Source organism: Saccopteryx leptura, chromosome 1 (assembly GCF_036850995.1).
Source record: "Saccopteryx leptura isolate mSacLep1 chromosome 1, mSacLep1_pri_phased_curated, whole genome shotgun sequence".
Taxonomy (NCBI): Eukaryota; Metazoa; Chordata; class Mammalia; order Chiroptera; family Emballonuridae; genus Saccopteryx; species Saccopteryx leptura.
In genome coordinates, this window is record NC_089503.1 from 99,439,745 (window position 1) to 99,464,829 (window position 25,085).

Genomic DNA, 25,085 nt, shown 5'->3' on the forward strand with positions numbered 1-25,085 from the left:
CCAGGCTGGTTAAGATTATGTTTTGGGAGAGACTGAAACAGCAGTTAGGTCTAGGTTTAGTATCATGGGCTTTGGCATGTGTGCCAGTTTGGGCCTAGGCTTTTCTCTTTAACATTGCCTCCCACCTCCATTCTTCGTGTGGGATTTTAGTTTCTTTCATGGAACAGATCACTGATGGTTAATAACATACTCATTAGTCTGTTTATTAGCTTGCTGTTTATAACTGCATGGTGCCCTCCATGAATTGGCATCTCTTGTTCACCACTCTGGACCCAGGGCCTGGCACAGACTAGGTGCTTAATAATGTTTCTTGAAGAAATGAAATGCTGACTGTAAGAAATTCTCCTTGTCCCTTCTGATTCATGCCAAAATTACCTTTTTTAAAATGCTCATTTCACCCAACCCAACCCAACCCTTCCTTGTCGGAGTGTTTATTGGATCCGTCACCCTTTCTGAACATATATGGGAGGTAGGTTGAACTTAAGATCAAGTTTTTAATAAGCCAAGGTGCTCTGGGTCAATAAAAACACCTTTAATTTTAAATTGTGTATTTGCTTGAAAAGAAACCCCCAACTTATGATCATGACAGGAACTAAATGAGTCATGCCTCCCACTACCTGTTCTCTAGGTTGGGGCTTGATAAAATCAGCACCCACTGCTTGAACCTACCATGTACGGTTACCAGGGTGCTGCCCCAGGTAGGCGCAGCCCACAGTGCCTTTCTCCGCTGTTCAGATACAGGGCTCATAGAACTTCCCCGGCCTGCAGGGTGGGCTCTGAGCCATCACCTACCGTTCCTAGGGACCGTGTGTCTCTTGTGATGGCGTGCATGCTGGGGGTGGGTGGGGGAGGCATAGGGATCTTTTAGGGGGAGACAGGGAAGTCTCTGACTACAGCTCTTTACCAAGTTGGGAAAGCACAGTTCAACAGAATTTCCTTTACAGTCTATGCTGGTCCACTTCCCCTCTCTCCTTACTAAAAGGAAGTTCCGTTAGCTCATAAAAGTGCAGAATCACACAGTCCTCAGCCTGGAAAAGCCCCTGCAGGAAGGTCCTCAGTTTAACAAGTAGGACCTTCGGCTGGGGACTTCACTCCAAATTCCTGAGAAGCCTGGAAGTGTCTCACCATTTGGAGGGGTGCTCTCAGGTTCTCCCACGGCCCCAGCCGCACCGGGAGGGCAGTCCGTAGACCTCACTCCACAGCAGGAAGCAGGCACAGCCCGCAGCCAGAGCTCCCGTCCCAGCTCACCCCTCTCCTGGCAGCTGCCTGCTTCCCCTGCCTGTGCTGCCTCTTACTCTCTGACTCCTCACATTCACCTCTGGCCAGTCTTCATCCAACCTGCCTCGGGCTTCTTCCTTGGGGCAGAAGCCATCCCCAACACTCATTTGGAGGAGAAAGTGACCAACACCACACCTTTTACCAGCCTGACAAGAAGGCTCCAGGGCAGAAGTCTGAGCAGGTTTCAAATGGCTCGATATTAGTCAAGTTCTCTGAAGGTGACAAGGATCTGTGCTTCCCCAGAACTGGTTCTTTTCTCAGAGTGAAAGGGGAGAGGCATGTTGGAGATGATACAGGGGAAGGGAAAGGTGTCCCCAGTCACCTCCTAAAGCATCCAGGCTGGGACGAAGAGCAAAGTGCACCAGACTCAGGCCACGAGCCCTGGGTTTGCTCCACCCCCTGACCTCAGTGTGGGGAGAGATTAAAACCCACACACGTGTGGCTTTTCGTGGAAGGAGCAGGCAGCTTTTAGAATAGAATACAGGTGACTTCCGCACTTAGAAGAAATACCCTTAGATGCACCTCCAGGTCCAGAGGAGCAGGTGGTGGGGCTCCAATGTCGGTTTGCTATCTCCCTGGACAGGTATCCTTTCCAAGTTGTCAGAATTTACACCCAAAATATTGTTATACTTTCTACCATTTCCTTTCAGTCTTCTGCAAGAACCCCCTGCACACTCTCATTTACATGACTTTTCATGGTCTCATCCATTACATTCCACACTCTTTCCATCCTATCCGGTCCCATCCCATCCTGTCCCGTTCCATCCCGTCCTGTCCCATCCCATCCATCCCGTCCCATTATATCCCATCCCATCCCATCCCGTCCTGTCCCATCCCATCCCATTCCATTATATCCCATCCCATCCCATCCCATCCCGTCCTGATCCATCCCATCCCATCCCATCCCGTCCCGTCCCGTCCCGTCCCGTCCCGTCCCGTCCCGTCCCGTCCCGTCCCATCCCATCCCATCCCATCCCGTCCCATCCCGTCCCATTATATCCCATCCCATCCTTACATATGCTTTCACTACACACATTTTCATTATCTATCATTTTTACCTATTTTCAAGAAAAATTGTCAATTTCCCTTTCAGATTTAAAGCCAATGACTATTTGTGCTACTTATGCATAGTCCACCATGTGCCTGGCACAGTGTGAAACTCTTTATATGTGATCTCATTTAAACTGCAGGACATCTTCATGAGGAGTTATTTCCAGTTTAAAGATTAGGAAACTGGAATGTAACAGAAAAGGTCAGTCATCATTTATTGTTGGCATAAGGACTTCGTACCCAAGTCTGTCTGATTTGAGCCCAAGCCTTCAGTCATCAGAGAGACATCACATATCTTATTATCTTATTCATTATCCTTGGTTAGCAACAACTTCAGTCTCCCACCAGCTACTGCATCATCAGAAATCTGGCTGGTTTCACGTGATTCCTGTGATCCTGACAATTTATTGGAATAAGAAAAAATATACCACTCATTTACAGAACTTTGTGTTCAAGGCACATTCACACCTTCTTCCTCTGTGGAACATCACATCCCCAGAAGTGAAGCAAGCCAGAGAGGTTCCTGTTTTACAGATGAGGACAAGTGACTTTCCTAGGGCCACACAGGGATAAACAGTGCAGTCCGGACTAGGACTTCCAGGCCCTCCAGATACCCAGAGTTCTCTCACTGTACTGTGCTGCCTCTTTAGTAAATAAGATAAAGTAAATAAACAAATCTTCCAAGGCAACCCCTAGGAACGCTCCCTCAAGCCTAAGTTTCCAGAGGGAGTTGGTACCAGGCTGGCACCTAGAACTTCCTGGGTCTAGAACTTCCTGGCAGAGTGGAGGGGTTCTGGATGATTCCATGGACCGGCATATCTGTTCTCAGAATGCCACCGAGACGTGGAGAGCCATAGGATGGCTTAGGGGGCCCACTCCAGGCCTGTCATTCCACCCTGTTCCTTATCCATGGACTGTAAACCAGCTTTGGATTCCTGTTCCAAACTGACGGTGGGAAAGCAGGCCCCACCCCTGCCTCCTCACTGGGCCCAGTGTCCACGGCTCTCTTAGCATGGTGCCACAGACGTCTCCATCTGTTGGTCTCAGCAGGAGAAAGAAGCTGGCTCTTCTTCCCAGCCCAGATCACATATGCTTGGAAATACACCTCAGAGGCCAGCTTCACTAACATCCAGCATGGAGAGCCTTTTAGTTCACAGTCGGGGTAACTAAAACCCTCTGAGAAATGAGTGGCCCAAGGTCATGCAGCTGAACAGAGCACAGGGGTCACAGCCCAGTGCCAGCCCTCTGGGTCTGCTGCTGGACCTCAGCAGCCAACACAAGGGAAGGTGCCAATGCAGACCCTGCGGGGCAGACAAGCTGGTCCCCAAACCCAGGGGCTGCCCGAGAGGCTGAGTTTTGACCAATGCAGACCATGGCCCCTTTGGTGCTGTCAGCAGATGATGGGGGCAGCAGGATAGGACCAGTGAGAGGCTTGGCCACTGCAAGTCCCTCGGGGGCTGCCGCTCCATCTGATACAAAGAGGGAAATGGGTGCATATGGCCATGAGACAGCCCGGAGGGATGGGTTCTAAGCCAAAGACGCTTTTGGGTGTCAGCTCCTTTTATCCCCCCATGGCCCGATAATGATCGTTGACTGACCAGGGCACACACACTGTAAGATCTTCCATGACAGGTCCCTGTCTGGGGGTGGGAGCTGCCAGTGAAGGAGCTTCTTCATGTGACCATTCCAGACTGGCTGGTTGTCAGTTGACCATCCTAGAGATCAAACTTGGTTATTGCTCCTTCTTCTTCCCCCTAGAAATGACCACCACTTTGAGGCTCTGAAGACTACTTCCTCCGAGCTTCTGTCTAGCTGGAGGCCCTGACACATGGCTGGGTAAAGGGGGAGGCCTGGGTCTGGGCTGACTTCAGCCTGGTGGCCTCACCGTAATTCCAGAAAACCCCATGATTCTCCTGAGCAAATAATCCTTATCATATAGGAAGAGTCCTGAGGGGGGAGGAGGCCTCTGCCCTGCCCTCCTCAGCCCTGCCAGTGTCAGCAGGGCCCTGTCTACAGAACAGGCAGAGAGACGGCTTCCTTCTGCCCGGGCACCTTAGCCAGCTCTGCTGCATCCCACTGGGCTTGCAGAAAAGTGCCCTGACTGGCATCATGCTTTACTTCTGACACCTGGGCCCCTCCTCCTGCTCTAGGCAGGACATGGCTACAATCAAAAGCAGCCCCTCAGCCTAAGTCACTCACTGGCATGCAGACTAGAGATCAATGGCAGGGAGACCAGGTTCGAGTCAAAGCTGCCCGGGATGCTGCCCGGGGCTGCCACACAGTCCAGAGGGGCAAGATCATGGGCAAAGCTCCAGTCAGATATTCTGAGGTCACCGTAGCTGGTCAAGCCCAGGAGTGACCATTCCTCAGTTGGTTGGTTACACTGGCCAGCTGGGGCATCTAAGGGAGTGAGAATCACCTCTGGGGGGTCCTGTTTCAAATAGCCCCTGGCCAGGCCCGCTGGAGGCTGAGCCGCTTCGGCCTCCAGGCACATCCTGAACTGGGGGCCAAAGCCATCTGTTGAGGAGGACTCTTCTTCCAGGCAGCCTGCCTTGGCTGTCTTCTCCTCTGTGTTTCTTGTCTGTTTCAGGTAGCCTTGAAATTCCATCACAACTGGGTCATCCTCCTCAGTCACCTCAGGCCCCAGGGGACTGACACGGGCCAACGCAGAGCCCTCTCGTGCATCTCCAGGCTGCCCCTCAGAGTCTGGGACTAGGCCAATGCCACTGTCATCCTGGCCCTGGCTACTGCTCCGCACTTGCTGCCCACAGCTGGACACCATGCGGGGACTCAGCTTGGGTTCCTGCAAGCAGATCCCACTGTCTGTGCTGCTGCCGCCACTGTTCCCCAGCTCTAGGGATGCTCCCTTTCCCACAGGGCCCCCAGCCTGGTGGTAGGGGGCAGGGAGGAGGAACTGCGGCTCTTCAGTCTGCAAGGACGGCTTGGCACTGCCAAAGCCACTGTCCGTGCTGCCATGCAGCTCTGAGTTCCTGAGCTCTAGGGACACCTTGGGGAAGGCCTCCTCATCAATGGGATGAAGGATGTCTTGAGTCTCTGGTCTGGGAAGCTGGCTGGTGAAGCTGAAGGGACTGGGCTTCTTGAAGACCTGGAGAAGAGAAGGCAGAGTGGGTAAGGAAGAGGGTCACCGGCAGGACCCCTCATCCCCTGCCCAATGTTGTCATGGGTTGGTCTATGAGGGTGGCTCAAGGAGGAACTGCTCCAAAAGAAGGGGACTATGAAGCCTGGAGTACAGTGCCACTTGTCCCTTTTCAGAAATATTTCATTTCAGAATTGAGTTTTCCTCCTAATGAAATTCTCAGTTCAGCACAGAACCAGATCCATCAGAAGCCTGTGCTCTCAGAGCCCAGAGGGACTGACAGGCAGAATGGGGGTGGTAAATGTGCTTTTCAAACCTGTGAGCAGGGTGGACCCATTTAGATCTAAAAGTGTGTTTCAAACTCTTTTGATTATGACCCAAAATAAGGAATGTATTATATAATCACCTGTATATAAGTAGCCCATGAATATATAACATATATAAATAACTAAAACCAGTTACACAAAATAGTTATTACTACCTGTCTATTCTATTCTATTCTTATTATACTCTACTACCCTATCCTACCCTATCCTACCCTACCCTACCCTACCCTACCCTACCCTACCCTATTCTATTCTATTCTATTCTATTCTATTCTATTCTATTCTATTCTATTCTATTCTATTATTTTCTATCCCATTCTATTCATTTCTGGGTTTTTTTTCTTTTTTAAAGATTTTTATTTTACAGAGACAGAGAGAGAAAGTCAGAGAGAGGGATAGATAGGGATAGACAGACAGGAACAGAGAGAGATGAGAAGCATCAATCATCAGTTTTTTGTTGCGACGCCTTGGTTGTTAATTGATTGCTTTCTCATATGTGCCTTGACCGTGGGCCTTCAGCAGACCTAGTAACCCCTTGCTCCAGCCAGCGATCTTGGGTCCAAGCTGGTGAGCTTTGCTCAAACCAAATGAGCAAGCGCTCAAGCTGGCGACCTCAGGGTCTCGAACCTGGGTCCTCCACAACCCAGTCTGAAGCTATATCCACTGCGCCACTGCCTGGTCAGGCTATTTCTGGTTTTTTTAAATGCTCAATGTGAGACACCAACTTAATTTCTCTCCTCTCTGAGTTGTGACTCACACAAACATAGGGTGGTTGCAATGTGAGGCAGTGGGATGAGCACAGAACTAGCAGCTGAGGAAGACATTAATTGCTGAGAACCCCAGGGAGATCACTTAACAATGGCTCTTCTGCCCCAGTCATAATGGTGTGTTTCCTGCCCAGGAACACATCCGTGCTGTGCTGTCTCAGGGCCTTTGCACATGCTTTACTCTTTCTGGTTGGAGTACTATTCTCTTGGGGCTTTGTATGGCTGTGTTGTTCAGGTCTTAGCTAAGATGTCACCTCCTCAGAGAGTTCCTCCTGATCACCCAGACACTTTCCCCACATTGAGTAGTTACTTCATCCCAGCACTTAGTACCTCGAATTATGTTTTATTTTCATCCACACTCCACACCCCGCTAACAGGCACATACACAGTCATTCCCCACCCCCAATAGAATACAAGCTCCTCAGGGCAGCTGCTATCTAGTCTTGTGTGCCACTCTGTTCCCAAAGCTTAAACTGAGCTTTGCAGTAGATATTCATAAGGTTTACTGGCTGGATTTACTGGCTCACTGTTGCACATCTGCCATTATTTCTTTTGTATGTGATGACTCTCATGCAACTCTTATTGGCTGAGTTCCTATTAATACTACATAGCCTGGTAATTAAAGATGTATATTCTGGAGCCAGACTTCGTGGGTTCAGATCCCAGCTCTGCCTCTCAACAGCTGTGTCACTTTGGCCAAATTCATTTTCCTTCTCTATGCTTTAGTTCCTCACCTGTAAAATGGAAATACTGACAGTACCTGTCTCCTCATGTTATAGTTAATGCATACAAAGTGCTTACAACAGTGGCTGGTATGTAAAAAGCACTCAATAAATATTTGGTGAATTGAATTTTACTCCACAGTAATTCTCTAAGAAAGTATTATTACTGCTATTTTCTACAGGAGAAAATATAATTTCATAGAAGTTAAGTGACTTGCCCAAAGTCATACAGCAGGAAAGAATAAAACCAGAATGTGTATGCAACTGTCCTGATTGGAAGTCTCCACTTGTCCAATAAAAATTACCTTGATATAGTGTTGAAAGGTCAGATCAGAGCAGCTAATGAATGAAAACAAGGAATGTGGAAGTGCTATTCATTACAAGTTATTCATAAAGTTAGTAATGACCATGGTCACTCCATGAGGGAATTGGGTTGTATTTGTCTTGAGGAAGAAGAAACACTCAAGGACAACTCAATTCTGTGATCCAAATGTACAGAAGGAACAAGAAACCAGAGGCTGCCTGTCATCTCCTTTGGCATTTTTGCATCTATGTCTATTTGTCTGGTTTGCTTAAAAGTTCATCACTTGTACACTGGCCACCCCAGCAGGTCGTAATCAATCCCTTTGGAACCAGGGGCCATGTTAGTCAGCATATGATAAGTGTTCAGTAACTGTAGCTCAATTGCACGATGTTTGCTCCCTTCTCAGATGCTTTTCCTGATGCCTGACAGCACGCCAGCCAGTGTACCAGAGTCCCCCTCCCACCCCTCCTTGGTGCACTCCTCTCTGCACCACCCCACCCCAGCTCTGGGCCCTGCACTTAGCATATTCAAAATACTTGTTAAACCAGATGCACAGGAGGGTAATTCAGTCTGCCCAGAGCATAAAGAAAGGACAATGAGCTACACCCTTCAGCTAGCCACAGTGAAGCACTTTGTAAGCCCTTAAGGCTGTAGGAGATGCCTGTCCCCAGTCTCTCTGTCATATCTCTACCCAGGGCCCTCCAGCTAGAAACACTGTTCTTTCCTGCCTGGACAAAGACCCCAATCAGATCAGGCAGTCCTACCTCTCTTCTCTCCCTGTCGCCCCACTTTCTAGAATTCTTATCAAAATAATTTCATACTCAGCCATAAGAAATGATGACATCGGATCATTTACAATAACATGGATGGACCTTGATAACATTATATTGAGTGAAATAAGTAAATCAGAAAAAACTAAGAACTATATGAATCCATACATAGATGGGACATAAAAATGAGACTCAGAGACATGGACAAGAATGTGATGGTAAGGGGGGGAAGGAGAGGGAGGGGGTTGAGGGAGGGGAGGGGCACAAAGAAAACCAGTTAGAAGGTGAAGGAGGACTTTGGGTGACGGGAATGCAGCATAATCAACTGTCAAAATAATCTGGAGGTGTTTTCTCTGAACATATGTACCCTGATTTATCAATGTCACCCCATTAAAATAAATAAATAAATAAATAAATAGAAATAATTTCAGAGGGTCTTTGTCTCCCTCCTTATTTTTCCCAGAGATCCTGGGATCCCTCTGGAGGGTCCCTTTCCAGGGGTGAGCCAGTTGTGGGGGATGTGGCGGGCACCTGAATCCCAGGCCAGAGACAGGCTGAGGCTTGGAAATGCTGCTCAGTGCTGCACGTTGAGTTTTGGAGGCCGGCTACCATGAGTGCCACATCTGTCAGCACTGTAGAGAGAGGAACCACTTGGGGAGGGGTCAGAGATCCCAGTCTCCTCCACGAACCCCTCTTCTCTAGCGTCTAACCTCTCTACTCTGTTCTCCCTCTCGTGAGGGCAGCCCAAGGGCCAGCACTTCCAGCCCTTTGTCCTTCCTCTTCCAGCCACTAGGGGTGGGAAAAACTGGGCCCCACCCAACTCTCCCAGGCTATAAGACCCTGTGCCTATAATGCTCTCTGTGCCTCAGTTTCCTCACTTATAAAATGAGGGTAATTCGCCTGACCAGGTGGTGGCGCAGTGGATAGAGCGTCGGACTGGGATGCAGAAGGATCCAGGTTCAAGACCCCGAGGCCGCCAGCTTGAGTGCGGGCTCATCTGGCTTGAGCAAAGAGCTCACCAGCTTAGACACAAGGTCGCTGGCTCCAGCAGGGGGTTATTCAGTCTGCTGAAGGCCCGCGGTCAAGGCACATGTGAGAAAGCAATCAATGAACAACTAAGAAGTTGCAACGCGCAACGAGAAACTGATGATTGATGCTTCTCATCTCTCTCCGTTCCTGTCTGTCTGTCCCTGTCTATCTTTGCCTCTGTAAAAAATAAATAAATAAATAAATAAATAAATAAATAAATAAATAAATAAATAAAAATGAGGGTAATTCATATACCTGCCTCAGAGGTACCAATACACAGGGCCCAGTCCACAGCCAACTATGAGTTAAATAGTAACAACGGACGTGTGTGGGGTTGGGACTCCTCAGTATGAACATTATCTGGGCTGATAGGAGGCAACACTCTCAGCACTGGGCTTTGTGGTCAGGGTCTCCCTCTCCCGACAGTGCTTGAAGAAGGTGCCTTCGGATAATGTCAGGGCTGAGGGAAGAGACTGGGAAAAGTCCTGGTGTGGTCAGGAGGGCCAGGGCAGCGGTCTTGCCGGAGACTCACCAGGACGTCAGGCAGCTTTCCCCGGCGCCGCCGCACGTACAGCTGGAGGACCAGGCAGTAGGTCAGGGCTCCGCAGAGCAGTAGGACAAGGGCGAAGAAGATGCTGACATTGGTCACGGTGAAGTCTGCAGGCCCAGAGAGAGGCATTTGTGGCTGGGCACCGTGGGACAGGAAGGGGTAGGCCTTGGGGAGCCCATGGCCGTCCTCATAAGTGGCTCTGGTGACCTTCACCTCCCAGGTTACCTCTAGATCACAACTCTAGACGGGTGGGTTGTTGGGAATCTCTGCTGCCCATGAAGGATCTCCTCACTAGACACTGACTCTCTATACTCACACTGTAGAGCGCACAGAGCAGCGAGTCAGGATGGTAGAGCAGATAAGAACAGAGGGTTTGGCAGCCAGACTTGGGTTCAAATCCTAGCCCCACCACTTACCAGCTGTCAACAGATTATTCAGCCTCTTTGAACCTCAGTTTGCTCATCTATAATATGGGAAAATAATGGTGCTTACTACATAAAATGGTTTTGAAGTACACAGTACTCAACACCTACCAAGTCCTTCAATTATGTTATCTGATCCTTATAGTAACCTTAGAAGGAAAGTACTATTATCATCCCTATGTTTATAGATTAGAATCCTGAGGTCCAGAGAGGTTAAGTAATTTGCCCAAGGTCATATACCCCATAAGTGGAAAAGCAGGGATTTGAACCCAGATACACAAAGCTATGTCTTACATTAGTGAGTGAATGTAGAAAACTGTTAAGGCTACCTGACAAACAGATGGTGCCTTACTCTGCTTAAATAAGAGGGAAGCTTAAATGACAATGAGTTTGTATGTATACTTTGTGAACTGAAGCGTACTGTAAAAATGTAAGGCCTCACTTTGATCTTTGCTAGACCCTACCCACACTGGGCTGGGCACCCCCAGTGCATTGACTGTTGGCATGGTTGATTGGGCACTTGACATACTCTGTCCTGAGTTCTAGTTACAGCTTCCTCTGGGCATAGACTGTCCCCCTCGCCAGACTGTAAGATCTTCAGGGCAGAACCATGGTCTTCACATCCTAAATCCTGTCTTCCTACCCCTCCCAGGGCCTGGCTCAGAACCTGGCATAGCAGTTACTGACTTCAGCAGCTGTGGTGAGGAGTTAGCTAAGTTCTGCTTCCTCAGAGGTTAGGGAGATAAAGAGAAGGCCCTCTGTGCCCCTAGCTCTAAGAGAGGACAGCAGAGGACTACAGCAAACAGGAACTACCACAGCTAGCTGAGGGTGGCCTGGGGGTTCCCGGGACTCACCACAGAATCGAGAGACCGGCTCTGCCACCAGGCCCTAGAAAGCAGCTGGTATGCACTGAGTCTCAGTCTTCCCGTCTCTAAAACGGGGACATTAGGAGTTCTCTCACAGAGCTGTGCGAAGGTGGAGAGCTATAGGGATGAGTGCCTAGCTCAGTGCCTGGCATCAGCAGCTGTTTGGATAGTGTGAGGCCCGTCCTGCCTTCCGCCCTATCTGGAGGCAGCCCTGAGAAACTCACACTGCGGGGAGAGCAGGATGCACTCCTCCTTGGACCATTTCCCCTTGTTATTTCGGGAGGCCAATGACGGCTTCACCTTGAAACAGACCTCTCCCACCTCTCCAGGGCTTGGGATGGTGAAGTTTTCACCTTTTACACTGTCTGCGGGCTGAAATGAAAACAGCAGTAAACAAAATACCCTTGTTTCATGACCTATGGAAGCTGAGGGCTGGGGGCCTTGGGATATGATCTCGGTCAATCCCTGTGCAACATAGCCCAAGATCCCTGTGACAACCACAACTTATTTTGTATTAAAAAAGGAAAGGAAGTGCTTTATAGATGCTGAGGACCTTCTCAGAGGGGCTGGAACCCAACTGTGGTGGAAGGGAAAGAGGGTGGGTTTTGCAGATTCCAGACCACCTACTATGGGGGTGTCCTTGCACAATCACATAGCCCCATGGAGCCTCATTTCCCCATCCACTCAATGGAATAAAAGATCCACCTTCATGGAGATAGGAAACAATAGTTACAAAATGTCTTGTGTGGGGCCTGATGCCTAGTAGGCAGTGTCCTCCCTGCCACCTGGCAGGAGCACTGGTTTGAGAGCTGAGGTCACTTCAGCTCTCTCTCTACCCTTGCAACTTCCCTCTGCCAGCATGAGGGGGGCAAGGGGTGGTGTGGGGAGCCCAGGACCTGCCCCTTGGGAATGCCATACCGTATAGTTGTGTTCCGGCACCTTGCGAGTTTCAATTTCATACTTTCGAAGAAAGTCTGGGAAGATGCTTTCGTAAGTGGAGCCTGGAGGGGCCAGCTTGGGCCTGGGGGGCTGGATCTTTCCCAGGATGAAGCCATTGTGTAGCTCTAGTTTCACGCTGCCAACTGTCAGAGTCACTGAGCAGGGAGGCAAAACAATGAGGCCTGAGTCTGGGGAAGGCCTGGAGGCCCCCCACCCATGCCTGGCCTCCAGGGTCTAGCTTTCCTAGTCTAAACCTGCACCCCAGAGTTTCTAACGAGCAGAGCATTAAGACTTCCTGGGGAATGTGTTAAAAATACAAATGCCCTGGGCCCGTTCAACACACAGTGAATCTGAATTTTTCAAGCCGGGCCCTGGAAACATCCAGTATTATAAACACACTCACCAGGTAATATTGTGCAGACTGCTGAGCACTGGCCTGCAGACAGACATTTGGGAGCCAAGGACCTAGAACATACTAGACCATTGGTTCTGACTTTGAATTCTTTGTAACAGGCTTGTCACATACACAAAGCATTGTGGATCCCAATCTGCATAATGGAAGAACCTTACTGAGTCTGGGGTTATCCTTTTCTCTTATCTCTGCGAAGAGAGGCTTCCAACTTTTCCTCAGTAACAACTCCCCACTCCAAAGCCTCACACCCTGACCCTCAGCAATCCACCCCTCACAGGGCGGGGGGAGGGAGCAGGGGGGAAGGGCTGATCCAATTCTGCTTCCCTATGCTTAGTGCTTACGGATTTGCTTCCTCTCCAGAAACCCCTAAGTAGACAGGCCAGGCCCTTGTGACGCAGCTGCCCCACCTCACCCTCAGACTCCTCTTCTGCAGGATAAACAACCCCAGTTCCCTTTTAAATCTTGAACAATTTGACTATTTTCATCTAAACCAGTGGTAGTCAACCTGGTCCCTACCGCCCACTAGTGGGCGTCCCAGCTTTCATGGTGGGCGGTTGCGGAGCAACCAAAGTATAAATAAAAAGATAGATTTAACTATAACAAGTTGTTTTATAAAGATTTATTCTGCCAAACTTAGCGAAAATCTGACATAAAGTACTTGGTAAGTAATTATTATTATATGCTTTAACTTGCTGTAACTCTGCTTTATAAATTTTATAAAGTAAAGTTACTTCACTACTTTATATATCACCATCACTGTGGAACTGGTGGGCAGTTAGAAAATTTTACTACCAACAGAGATACAAAAGTGGGCAGTAGGTATAAAAAGGTTGACTACCCCTGCTCTAAACCTTCTCCAAAGTCCTGACTTAAGTATGTTTGAGCCACTAGCTCCCTCGTCAGGAAGGCTGGCTGACATGGTGAGCTACGGGCATGTAGAGTGCAGTTCTAGACTAGAGCTTCTGGCCAGAAGGGACCACGGAAGCCATGTTGTAGGCCCAGGGGAGGAAACGCACCGTCATCTCTGGTGAAGCGCGTCATGCATTTAGTCCAGTTGGACTGCAGGCTTCCGTCCACTGCCCGGACTTTGGCTTTGTAACCACTGTTCTGGTACAGGTGTTGGGTCTCCATGGTGAGATCACAGGACAGCACTGGGGTCTGGCCACAGCTGGAGACAGACTTCCAGTGATTCTCTCCATATCTGAGGAGATATCAGGGTAGACATTGGTTCACACTTTTGTTCAAACCTATCTCCTTTAAGAGGGAAGCAAGAGGCCAGGAGAGAGAGCTGCCATGATGGTATTTCCTCTAGTTTAGGTCATTGAAAGGAGATCTCCCTTAGTTCTGGGAGCCTGTACCAATTTCTCTGTGGTCTAAAAGACTCTTATGATTGGAATATGAGTAGCTAAAATCCCAACTCTTCCAGAAAGACTTGCTACTCCCTGCAACACAGCCTGATTTCTCCCTTCTCCCAATGACATTTGCAGTCATTAGGGGTTCCTTGTTTCTAACCATTTTACGGGTGCTTTTCTTGTTTTTCCAATAAAACAGAAAAATCGTGAAGGTAAAGGCAATATTGTGGCTTTTCCACTCCAGACCCACCAGAACACTGCTTAGCACATACAAGACTCAGTCAGTACTTATCAACTGATGGATACATGCCAGGGTCCTAGCTGGTCTCATTTTAGGAACAAGGCAGGTATCTTTCTGTGCCGGGGCAATATAGAAGGAGGTGGACTCACCTACCCCCTCCTTCACCAATCTCTTTCCTCCCTTTTCCTTACCTAAGGACTGCCACTTCGTAGTAGGTACTTTCAGATGGATTCTGGATGGGCATCCAGTGGAGGACGTGGTGGAAAAACTCTGCTTCAAACCACACGGATGGAGGGCTGGGCAGTTCTGTCCCCGGAGAGAAGAGTGTCAGTGTCAGAGCTGCCCCCCCCCCCGGGGTTGAAGATGGTGACAGTGATGGTGGCAAGCATTTTAGTGGCTCCCTTTTACTGACTACTTTACTATAAACCGAGTGCTCTGCTAAGTACTCTACATATATTGTCTCATTTCATTATCACAACAGCCCTAAAAGGTAGGGATTTATCACACCAATTTTACCAGAGAAGAAATGAAGGCTCAGAGAGATTAATGCAATGGGTCTAGTAAGGGGCAGAGTGGGGACCTGAATGCAGATGTGACTGATTACAGAGCAGGTGCTGTGTCCTTAAACCAGTGTCCTGTGCAGTCTGCCCTCAGAAGCGGAAGTGGTTACTGAGAAGAGCCAAGCTGGCATCCCAGATGAGGATGCAGGGGCTGAGGGGTACCATTTGTCCACAATAAACTCTGGGATGAGCTAGTCCTGCTCTGTCCACCCCCTGTCCCTGCTCCAGCTTCACTCTAAGGCCTGCCCTCAGTCCTGACACTGGCCCCTAGCCTGTCCCTGGCCCTGGCTCCAGCCCAGGGCCTTCTCTCTGGAGTTCTTTGGGTACTCAGATATCCGGCTTGTTGGCAGCTGCCTATTTCTTTTCATAGGCCTGCTGGGCAACCCCAAGCTGAGGGCTCACCCCATTCCCCAGCTTCTAGGAGAGCTTTACCTATAGCTAGAGGCCCAGCCTCAAGTTGGTGAGAACAGACAGGATAAAGGGGCTCTTTCCACGAAGAGGTAGGATCCTTGGCTCTAGGGTGAGATACTAAATACCAGTGTCCATCTCTGTCTCCTGTCTCCCCCTCCCTCTTTTATTAATATATTTTTAAAATTATTTTTATTTATTCATTTTAGAGAAGAGAGACAGAGAGAGAGATAGAGAGAGAGAGAGAAGGGGGGGAGGAGCAGGAAGCATCAACTCCCATATGTGCCTTGATCGGGCAAGCCCAGAGATTTGAACCGGCGACCTCAGCATTCCAGGTCGACGCTTAATCCACTGCGCTACCACAGGTCAGGCTCTCCCCCTCCCTCTTAACATATACCACTCACCATGGGAAATACCAACTTCAGGGGTCTTACACTAGCACTTGCCAGTGTGATTTGGGAAAATTATTAAACCTCACTGAACCTTTTCTCTCATTTGTAATAGTGCAACAAATACATCTATGGTAATAGTCTTGCCTATCAAGTGCAATGCAGTAAGTCAAGGCTCATATTTCAGTTCCTCTTCTTCTCTCCTTGAGTGATTGATTCTCTCAGGCTTTTCTTGTTCTCTACTGTCTCATGGTCTCTCTAATAACACTTTTTTCCTGTCATACTCAGAAAGTACCCCTATCCCTTGCTTTCTTTCTTATATTGTCTTTGATCTTCAAATCCGTGTCTCGATTTCAAAGTATTAGATGGAAAGTGAGAAAAGGCAGTAGGTCTTTGTGGTGTTTGGGCTGCACACGCCCCACTCAGCTTTCGGTCACGTGAATGGCATGTTTTATTTTGTACTTTTGGCATGGAGACATGGTTACATCCCCTACTCTCTTGCCTGTGCTCTTGGTCCCTCCACCTCCTGGCCTTTTCATTCTCTCCCTCCAGGGTTCAGTCTACTCAGTTGCAGAAACTTTCCAGGTATAGTCGGCTAGGTTGGGAGATGGAGCTAAGGGGTGGGAGCGGATGATCAGGTGGTGACAGGTGTAGTGGAGGAAAAGAGCTGGGATGCTCCGGAAAACAAACACATGACAGAAACAGATGAACAGGAGCGCTACGGGAAGGTCGGGTCAGACCGGGATCAGAGTAATTCCTCAGAGGGACAGCAGTCTAATCATTTGAACTAGAACCATAAAGGGCCAGCGATACATTTATGACTCGTGGGAGGTGAATGGACGATGAGTTGGGGAAGAGGTTCACTTCACTTCTTCCCCCACCCTACCCCAGTCTCCCACCCCTCCAAACAGCCTCAGCTTCTTCCTCTTCCACAACGGGCGAGCCTGAGACCCAGGCTTGCCAGAGCGAGAGAGGCTCTGGGAGGGGGAGACAGTGGATGCCCCTCTCCGGCAGCGGCGACAACCCGGCGGTCGGATCGAGCCGCCCACACTGCCCGGCGGGGCGGGCGCGGAGAGGGCAGGTCAAGGCAAGGAGGGACCCTAGTTCCTACCTTGCGCTCCGGAGCGGAGGCCCAGGCTGAGGAGCGCCGCCAGTGGCACGACCAGGCGCGGCAGCATCCTGGGCGCGATACATCCTCCCGGGCCGGAGCCGACGCGGCGCTGTGCGCCTCCAGCCGCGGCTCCGCTGGGCTGAAGCGGAAAACTCCGCCCCGCCGCCTTCGCAACGCCCCGCGGGGCTGACGTCAGCGGGGTGGGGCGTCCCGGAGCCTGTGCAGAACCGCGTACGATCTTCCGAGCGCGTATCGCACCGGCTTGTGTGTAGGGTGCAGCGGGACAGCGGGTCCGCGACTGTCCACCGCGGGGACGGGGCTCTAGCCCACTCCCCTTCTCGACCCTCGGGACCCCTAGTCCGATCGAGGGAAAGCGATGTGTGTGTGTGTGTGCTGACTTTCCCAGGCGAGTAGGGTGGGGATTGCAGCCGTGGCCGCAGCCGCTCCGAGTTGGGGAAGTAGATTGTCCCAGGAGCCCAGGGACGTGTGCCAGGACTTGTGTGTGTCTTGGTGTTGCCCTACTACCTCGTGTATGTAGAGCGAGGGTAAAGTAGGCAGTTTTATCCTTGACTTAATATTTTTTGAAGGGTTGTGCCCATGATATCTCCCAATCTCTTTTGGTTTCTCTTGTTTCCCTGAAATCTCCTATTTAAAACTTTTTTTCTTCTTTCTTCTGGGTAATAGCACTCCTGGAGAACTGGGTAACATAGCATCTGTGACTTATACCTCTGTGTCACCGGACTCATCTGAAACGTCATTCCAGATGCACGGAGGATGTACCTGAACGGGAACAAACGTTGTCCATTTCACTTTTGTTGGATGGTGACATCCTTTTCAGAGTATGTTTGTGTATGAAGGTGGAGGTGTCCCATCCTGTGGCTGAGGGTCTACTTGGGGATAGAAAGACCTCACTTTTTGATGATGGTCATGAAGGTCAGGGGATGCCCCAGCTACATGCATAGTGGAGAGTGGTATATGCAGGCCCAACAGGACGCTTGGTCAGGTAAGGTGCCGCATAGTTGGACAGCTCTTGTTGACATACCTACCCTCAGATCAGCTGGCAGGAAGAGCCCCAGGGTTTTTAATTTGTGAGAAAGTTTTTGCACCCTCTGCTGCTCAACTGAGAGATTAGGAGTGGCCAATTGCTTGGAAGTACCCAGGCATGACCCAAGGGTGTGGCTGCTTTCTGAAATGACTTTTTAGCTCCCAGGGACCTTTTTAAAGAATACACTGTGCTGTTTCTTTTTTTTTTTAATTTTTATTTATTTTTAGATATTATTTATTCATTTTAGAGAGAGGAGACAGAAAAAGAGAGAGAGAGAAGGGAGGGAAGAGCAGAAAGCATCAATGTGCCTTGACCAGGAAAGCCCGGGGTTTCGAATCGGCGACCTCAGTGTTCCAGGTCAATGCTTTTACCCGCTGCGCCACCACAGGTCAGGCTGTGCTGTTTTTTTTTTCTGAACTTGTCTTTACTTGTAGTTTTTGTCTTTAAAAGTCTTGCTTCGTTATCATTTTGAAAAAGGATCAGGATTCTTAATTCATTCGCATAACAAATATTATGTCACATGATATGAGCTAGACACTTTATTGAGGCTGGGGTCAGATAGTGATCAAATTAAGGTCTCTTCCCCCAAGAAATGAACACTCTAGCTAGAGACAGAAAGTGAACAGAGATTTCAATGTGCTGTGTTAAGTGCTTAGAAAGGGAAGTACAGACTAATGTGGGGACCCAGGAAACAGGCAGTTGACCAGTGGGGTGGAGAATAGAGAAGACTTCCCAGAGGAGGTGACATCCAAGCTGAGAGTTGAGGGATGAGTCAGGTAACCAGGTGAAGAGCAGCTAAAGAAGGTGTTCCAAACAGGAATATGGCATTTTTGAAGAAGGCTGTAAAGTAGGTAAATTAGCATTCCTGTTTTAAGATGAGAAGAAACCCATGGTTGATATAAGTTAATGTTTTGCTCAGGGCAGAGCCAGCATTTGAACGTAGGCCATTCCTATGTATCCCGCTGCCTCACCAAAAGCACCCATAACAGGAGTTATGTTAGACATATCTTGTTTTTCCAATTCCATTTTGGTTTGTATTCAGTTATTCATTCTCACTGTTGTGAAAAGTTCACACTAGGGTTCTGTGGTTTCTAGTATTCATACCAGTATTGGGACAGATAACAGAAAATAAGTATAATCTTTTGTTTAACTGAACTCTTGCTATGTATCAGGCACTATGCCAAATACTTAAAGTACTGTAGCAGAGACTGGCTAGCTGCTTAGCAATCCTGTTTCCTCTTCTTGGATACACAGGACAACTCTATTTCCTAGCTTCCCTTGCAATTGCATGGAATAAGTGGTGGGTTTTAACCAACATGAAGTTAAATTGATGAGTACCACTTCCTCGCCTGGCCTCTCTGTCTTTGCCATGTGTCTGCCAGGTGGAAGGGGCCCAGGAGAGGACTCTTAGGGGACGGAAAGAGCTTGGGTCCCTGAATCAGCTCTTGGAAGGGAGCATGCAGGAAACACACCTAACCTATGTCATCCTGTGACTTGAGTGAGGAGTGAACTCTTGTTATCTAGATTTTGCAGTATTTGTTATGGAGCCTGATTAATATGCAAACATTGTCTCATTTAAGCCTTATTACCACCCTGTGAGATTGACATCATTGTCTGTGTTTCACAGATGGGAAGTCAGAAATTATGTCACTTGTCTGTGTCACTCAGCCAGTGAGTGGCAGAGCTAAGATGACATCCCAGGTCTGTTGACTCCAGAGCTCATTCTTCTAGCACCATATTATCAATGCCCTTTCCAATCTTGGAAGAGCTCTTGGAAAAGACAAGAGTCTAGTGAGTTGACAGAGAGAAGAGAGAGTGAGGGTGGGGGGAGGAGGAACAGCTCAGAGCTAAGTGTCATTGGTAAAGGGAATGTGGTGAGCCCCAGAGAACCTGTGAGTAGGGCTGGGTAGACAGACATGTTGCCTCCATGGCTACACTGGGAAATTTTGAGGTCTAGATGGTTCCATTGTCTCATTTTCACTTTACTTCATCTTGGCCTTCAGGATGATGCTTCTAAACAGGCCTCACTGGGGGGCAGGGTGGACATCTGAGCAGATAGGAAGTCTGTGCTGGAGCATGATAATAGGCATAACTTGCAGTTTCTGTCCCTGTGCTAGTGATTAGGGAAGTTCCAGACCTTGTGATCACTGTGTCAGAGATGCACACACCAGGGAGAGAGCCCTAGACGGAACAGACCCCAAGGAGAAAACAGAGTGAAGGAAGCTGACTAGGGGCATTTGGTAGTCATTGGTTCAAGGAAACTCACAGATGTAAGATGAAGGGGTCACTAACGACCAGCCCCATTTACTCCCCTTTACCATCAGCCTGACTCCCTCCAGACTGCATATAAAGAGCATAGAAGGGACAGGATCCCCCCTACAGGTCCCTTTCTGCTCTGCTTAGATGGTGACTAGACTTGAATAGGGAATTATTTGAATTTTAGCTGGGTGGGGACAAGCATCCTTGAAGGGTTTAGAGTAGAAGAGGGACATGGCAGATTTGCATTTTAAATAGAATAAGAAACCCAGAGTGTGGAGGTGACGAGCCAGGGTGTCTCCATTAGTTAGCAGAAGAGTAAAAACCTTGTGTTCCTGATTGAAGTTCATCTCTTTGCCTGACCTGCTACAGCAGCCAAGTTTGTGGAGCTATCAAGACTGTGAGGGAGTCGTGCCCATCAGCCTAGCAGAAAGGAGAGGAAATACAGATTTCCCAGGCGAGGAAGCTCCTCTGCTGATTTTTTGAATTGTCAGAACTGGAACGAACAGCCTTCTCATGCCTGCAGTCTGCCTGGGACTTCACTTTATTCTTGATCAGTGTCAAGGTTTACAAGGCTGCTGGGAAGAGCCAGTGTTTCTCAGTAACAAGAGACCTAGTTCTAACCCCAGCTTGGCAGCTGCCGGCTGTGTGCCCTTAAGCCAGTCCCTGTACCTCTATTATAAGCCACTGACAAGATCAGGATAATTATAATCTTCCTGGGCTGTTGTGAGGCTAGATACAAAAGTGTTAGAACAACTGATAAAGGCTTCTGGAGTGAGAGGAGGTGTGGTTAGTGGAAATATTCAGCAGGAAGACCTCACACTGACTAGAGGAAACCAGTTCCCTCCTCTGCTGTGCTGAGCCTCACCCAGGACACCTGGAGCCTTTGACCATGCTTGAGACCCCTTGACCCCCTCCCAGAAGGGCTGAAGACCTAGTCCATTGTCATTGCTTTGTGAACTTGGGACGCAAGAGTTTAAGAACAGAGAATATCCCTTGCCATTTCAGGAAACAGCTCCATCTTCCCTCTCTAGTCCGGATGACTTTGACTTCTCCAGGTTTGAAGGATGTCATTTCCCTTTCATTCTAAACTTAACAGCCTTCTGAGCCCCCATCCCACGAAATGAAGGAAGTCCATCTGCTCTTGGGCTTCTGTTCCCAAGTAACTCATAGGGTTGCCCAAGGAAGCCTCACCTGCCCAAAGCCGTCCTGGCAGTCTCCTGGCTCACCTCTCAGTGTGTCATAATGACGGCCTCAGGGCTGGGGCTGGCCGCCTCGGGTGTGGACACAGAGCTCATAACATATTTAAATGCTTCTGGAGGCTTGCGAATAACAAAATACCAACTAGACAGTTTACAGCTACTTCAAGAAGTAGCCACTTGGACCTCCCACTAGGTCAGTACCATTCTGTAAACCTTCTTCAAGTTTCTGGCAGTCCTGTGGTGGGGCGAGACCAGCTCACTTCCTACCTTCAGAATCTCCAGGCCTCTCTGAACACTTTATTGTTCCCAGAGAGAGGAGGGGCCTTCCTTCCTCTGCTTAATGTCTACTTTTATTGTTTTTTCTGTAAGATGATTCACAGCGGGAATATCGATATCCTTCAAAGGAAATGCCTGGTACCACCCCAAAGTTATAGTCTGCCTCCAGTGGCCCACATGGTGCCAATTGCTGGTATATTTCCTCTGGCCTACCTTTGCCCTAGATAACAGCACTGGTGGGACAGCAGTTGAGTGGCCCAATCCAGGGCCTTGATGCAGTTGTTCCCCCATAGGAAAGAGACCAGGTCCATCTGCTCCTTCTGCCCTCGTCTGGGCTCCTGGCCTTCTGTGAGCCTGGACAAAGAACAATGACTTTTTTTTTTTTTTTTGTATTTTTCTGAAGCTGGAAACGGGGAGAGACAGTCAGACAGACTCCCGCATGCGCCCGACCGGGATCCACCCGGCACGCCCACCAGGGGCGACGCTCTGCCCACCAGAGGGCAATGCTCTGCCCCTCCGGGGCGTTGCTCTGCCGCGACCAGAGCCACTCTAGCGCCTGGGGCAGAGGCCAAGGAGCCATCCCCAGTGCCCGGGCCATCTTTGCTCCAATGGAGCCTTGGCTGCGGGAGGGGAAGAGAGAGACAGAGAGGAAGGAGGGGGGGGGCGGTGGAGAAGCAAATGGGCACTTCTCCTATGTGCTCTGGCCGGGAATCGAACCCAGGTCCCCCGCACGCCAGGCCGACGCTCTACCGCTGAGCCAACTGGTCAGGGCCGAACAATGACTTTTAAGTGTGGGATGGAGCAGCCGAAACTCAGACTTGGGGAAAACTGTTTCTTCAACATCTCAGGGCTATGGTTTTGCTAAGGAGATACTCAGCTGACATTGCCAAACAAAACCTTTAACACTTCAGCCTAGGGCATCTGCCTTGGACACACCGTGGATGCCCAGGGCTTTGCCAAAAATGATGGGCATATACTTACTTTATATATATATACATATATATATATTTTTTTTATGTGAAAGGCAGGGAGGCAGAGACAGACTTCCACATGTGCTAGGACTTGGATCCACCCGGCCAGTCCACTAGGGGGCAGTGTTCTGTCCATCTGGAGCGTTGCTCCATTGCTTGCAACTAGAGCCATTTTAGCGCCTGAGGCCAAGGCCATGGAGCCATCATTAGTGTCAGGGGCCAACTCACTCAAACTGCTTGAGCCATGGTTGCAGGAGGTGAAGAAAGAGAGAGAGAGAGAAGGGGCAGGGGTAGAGAAGCAGATGGTCGCTTCTCCTGTGTGCCCTGACCAGGAATTGAACAGGGGAGTTCCACACTGGACCGATGCTCTACCGCTGAGCCAACCAGCCAGGGTTATATTGACATGACTAAGTAGGTTCGCAAGGACAGAGGGAGGTTCCCATCTCAACAGATCCTAATTATTACTCTGTGATGCAGAAATTGCTTATAACTCCTTAAATCACAGGTTTTTGTTTTATTAGCTTTAAGAATGTAAAGATTGCCTGGCCAGGCGGTGGCACAGTGGATAGAGTGTTGGACTGGGATGCGGAGGACCCAGGTTCAAGGCCCCGAGGTCGCCAGCTTGAGCACGGGCTTACCTGGTTTGAGCAAGGCTCACCAGCTTGAACCCAAGGTCACTGGCTTGAGGAAGGGGTCACTCAGTCTGCTGTAGACCCCTGGTCAAGACATATATAAGATGAGATCAGGTGCGTTCATGGTGGTATGGCCGTAGACTCAAGGCACATATAAGAAAGCAATCAACGGGCCTGACCTGTGGTGGCGCAGTGGATAAAGCGTCGACCTGGAATGCTGAGGTTGCTGGTTCAAAACCCTGGGTTTGCCTGGTCAAGGCACATATGGGAGTTGATGTTTCCTGCTCCTCCCTCCCCCTTCTCTCTCTCTCTCTCTCTCTCTCTCTCTCTAAAAATTAATAAAAGTAAAAAAAATAAAAAAATACTTAAAAAAAAAGAAAGCAATCAACGAACAACTAAGGTACCACAGCGAAGAATTGATGCTTCTCATCTCTCTCCCTTCCTGTCTGTTCCTCTGTCTGTCTCTGTCACAAATTAAATTAAATTAAATTAAAAAGAATGTAAAGATCTATGTCCCACTCTACTCCTGGTGCCAGCAAGAGTGTCAGATGGGAAGACCTGAAACTGGGGTTGTCAGTTGTCATTTGTGACTTTGGGCAAGTCACAAATTCCCCAGGTCTCAGATTTCTTAGCAGCAAAGTGAGAATGACACCTTTCTTCCAACCTGCTGGGATTGTTGAAGATGAGTATAGGTCAACATTGGTTGTCCCCTTGCCTAGGCACTGGAGATACAAAAATTAGTTAGACACTGGCCTTATCCAGTGTGTGTGCTTTCTGGGAGTTTGGACCTGTAACAAATAACTTTGATCTGATATCATAAGGACCAGTTTAAATGCAAACTGTTTTGTAAATTCTGGGGTGTAATACCCATGTAGGGTGCATATTAGTACAATTGCTGGTTTGTTTTTGGGGTTTTTGTTTTGTTTTGTTTTTTTTTCAGAGAGAGGGATAGACACAGACAGACAGACAGGAACGGAGAGAGATGAGAAGCATCAATCATTAGTTTTTCATTGTGACACCTTAGTTGTTCATTGATTGCTCTCTCATATGTGCCCTGACTGGGGGGCCACAGCAGACTGAGTAACCCCTTGCTTGAGCCAGAGACCTTGGGTCCAAGCTGTTGAGCTCTGCTCAAACCAGATGAGCCCGCGCTCAAGCTGGCGACCTCGGGGTCTCAAATCTGGGTCCTCCACATCCCAGTCTGATGCTCCATCCACTGTGCCACCACCTGGTCAGACCAATTGCTGTTTTTTATGGATTGGGTCTCTTTTCTGTTCACTGCCAGGCCAAGCGTATCTTGGCCAGCTCACAATGCAAAACCTCTTCTCCGAGTCTCTCATGGCTCGATTTTGAAGTCCCCATTGAATCATAGAATCCTTGCAAGGAGGTCAGTTCATCTGTCCCCTGCTTCTGTTTCAGCACTTTTCCTAGAACATATTGGAAATAAGGCTTTTTTTCTCTTTCCTACCCTTTCACAGAATTAATAAGTACAAGAAGTGGTAACTGGAGGTCAGCAGTGGATGGTAAAGGCTGAGTGTGCATGCGCCCAGCAGTTGGGTGTGTGGGAGGGGGGCACAGAAGAGGAAGTTCTACAGTTGATAGGGTGAGCTTGAAGTTCTTATAATTTACAAGAAAACGAAAGTCAGAGAGGACGAGCTCATTCAGATAATGACAGGTTCACACCTTACCCTCAGACTCATGCTGTGGCCATCTGACCTTTTGGCTCATAAGGTCAATGCTCTTCTCACCTTCTTCCAAACCAGTATTTGGGTGACTGATGCACCTGGTCCTGCTGGTCCCTCTGGCAACCAGTAACCTTTATTCTGTCCTCACTCACTGGCCCTTCTCTCCTACCTCAACCTGTCCTCTCAGGACTCCAAGGAAACCAAGTCGAAAACCCACAGGACCCATGAAAGGAAAATTAACACATCTTTGCGGCTTTTTTAGAGTCCTTGTGTATGTGAGGTTATCTTTACACTTCTTAGAACTTTATTTTGGTAAATAAACTTTTCACACAAAGAATTCTTTGATTAAGTAATGTTTATAAATATATACTATTTTTACCAACACTTTGATACATAGTATAAAGTTCCAAATAGGTGACTCAAGT

The 25,085-nt window shown here is 48.8% G+C and overlaps 1 protein-coding gene across 1 annotated transcript; it reads right to left on the minus strand.

Annotated features, from left to right (window-relative positions):
* Positions 1-2,519: 2,519 nt before the first annotated feature.
* IL10RA (interleukin 10 receptor subunit alpha) lies at positions 2,520-16,715 on the minus strand. Its single transcript, XM_066372471.1, has 7 exons — positions 16,594-16,715; positions 14,317-14,431; positions 13,549-13,733; positions 12,100-12,275; positions 11,406-11,553; positions 9,876-10,000; positions 2,520-5,434 (listed from the first exon to the last, which is right to left on the minus strand). Exons 1-7 carry the CDS (start codon positions 16,658-16,660, stop codon positions 4,520-4,522), a joined length of 1,731 nt encoding a protein of 576 aa, XP_066228568.1. The 5' UTR covers positions 16,661-16,715; the 3' UTR covers positions 2,520-4,519.
* Positions 16,716-25,085: the final 8,370 nt, after the last annotated feature.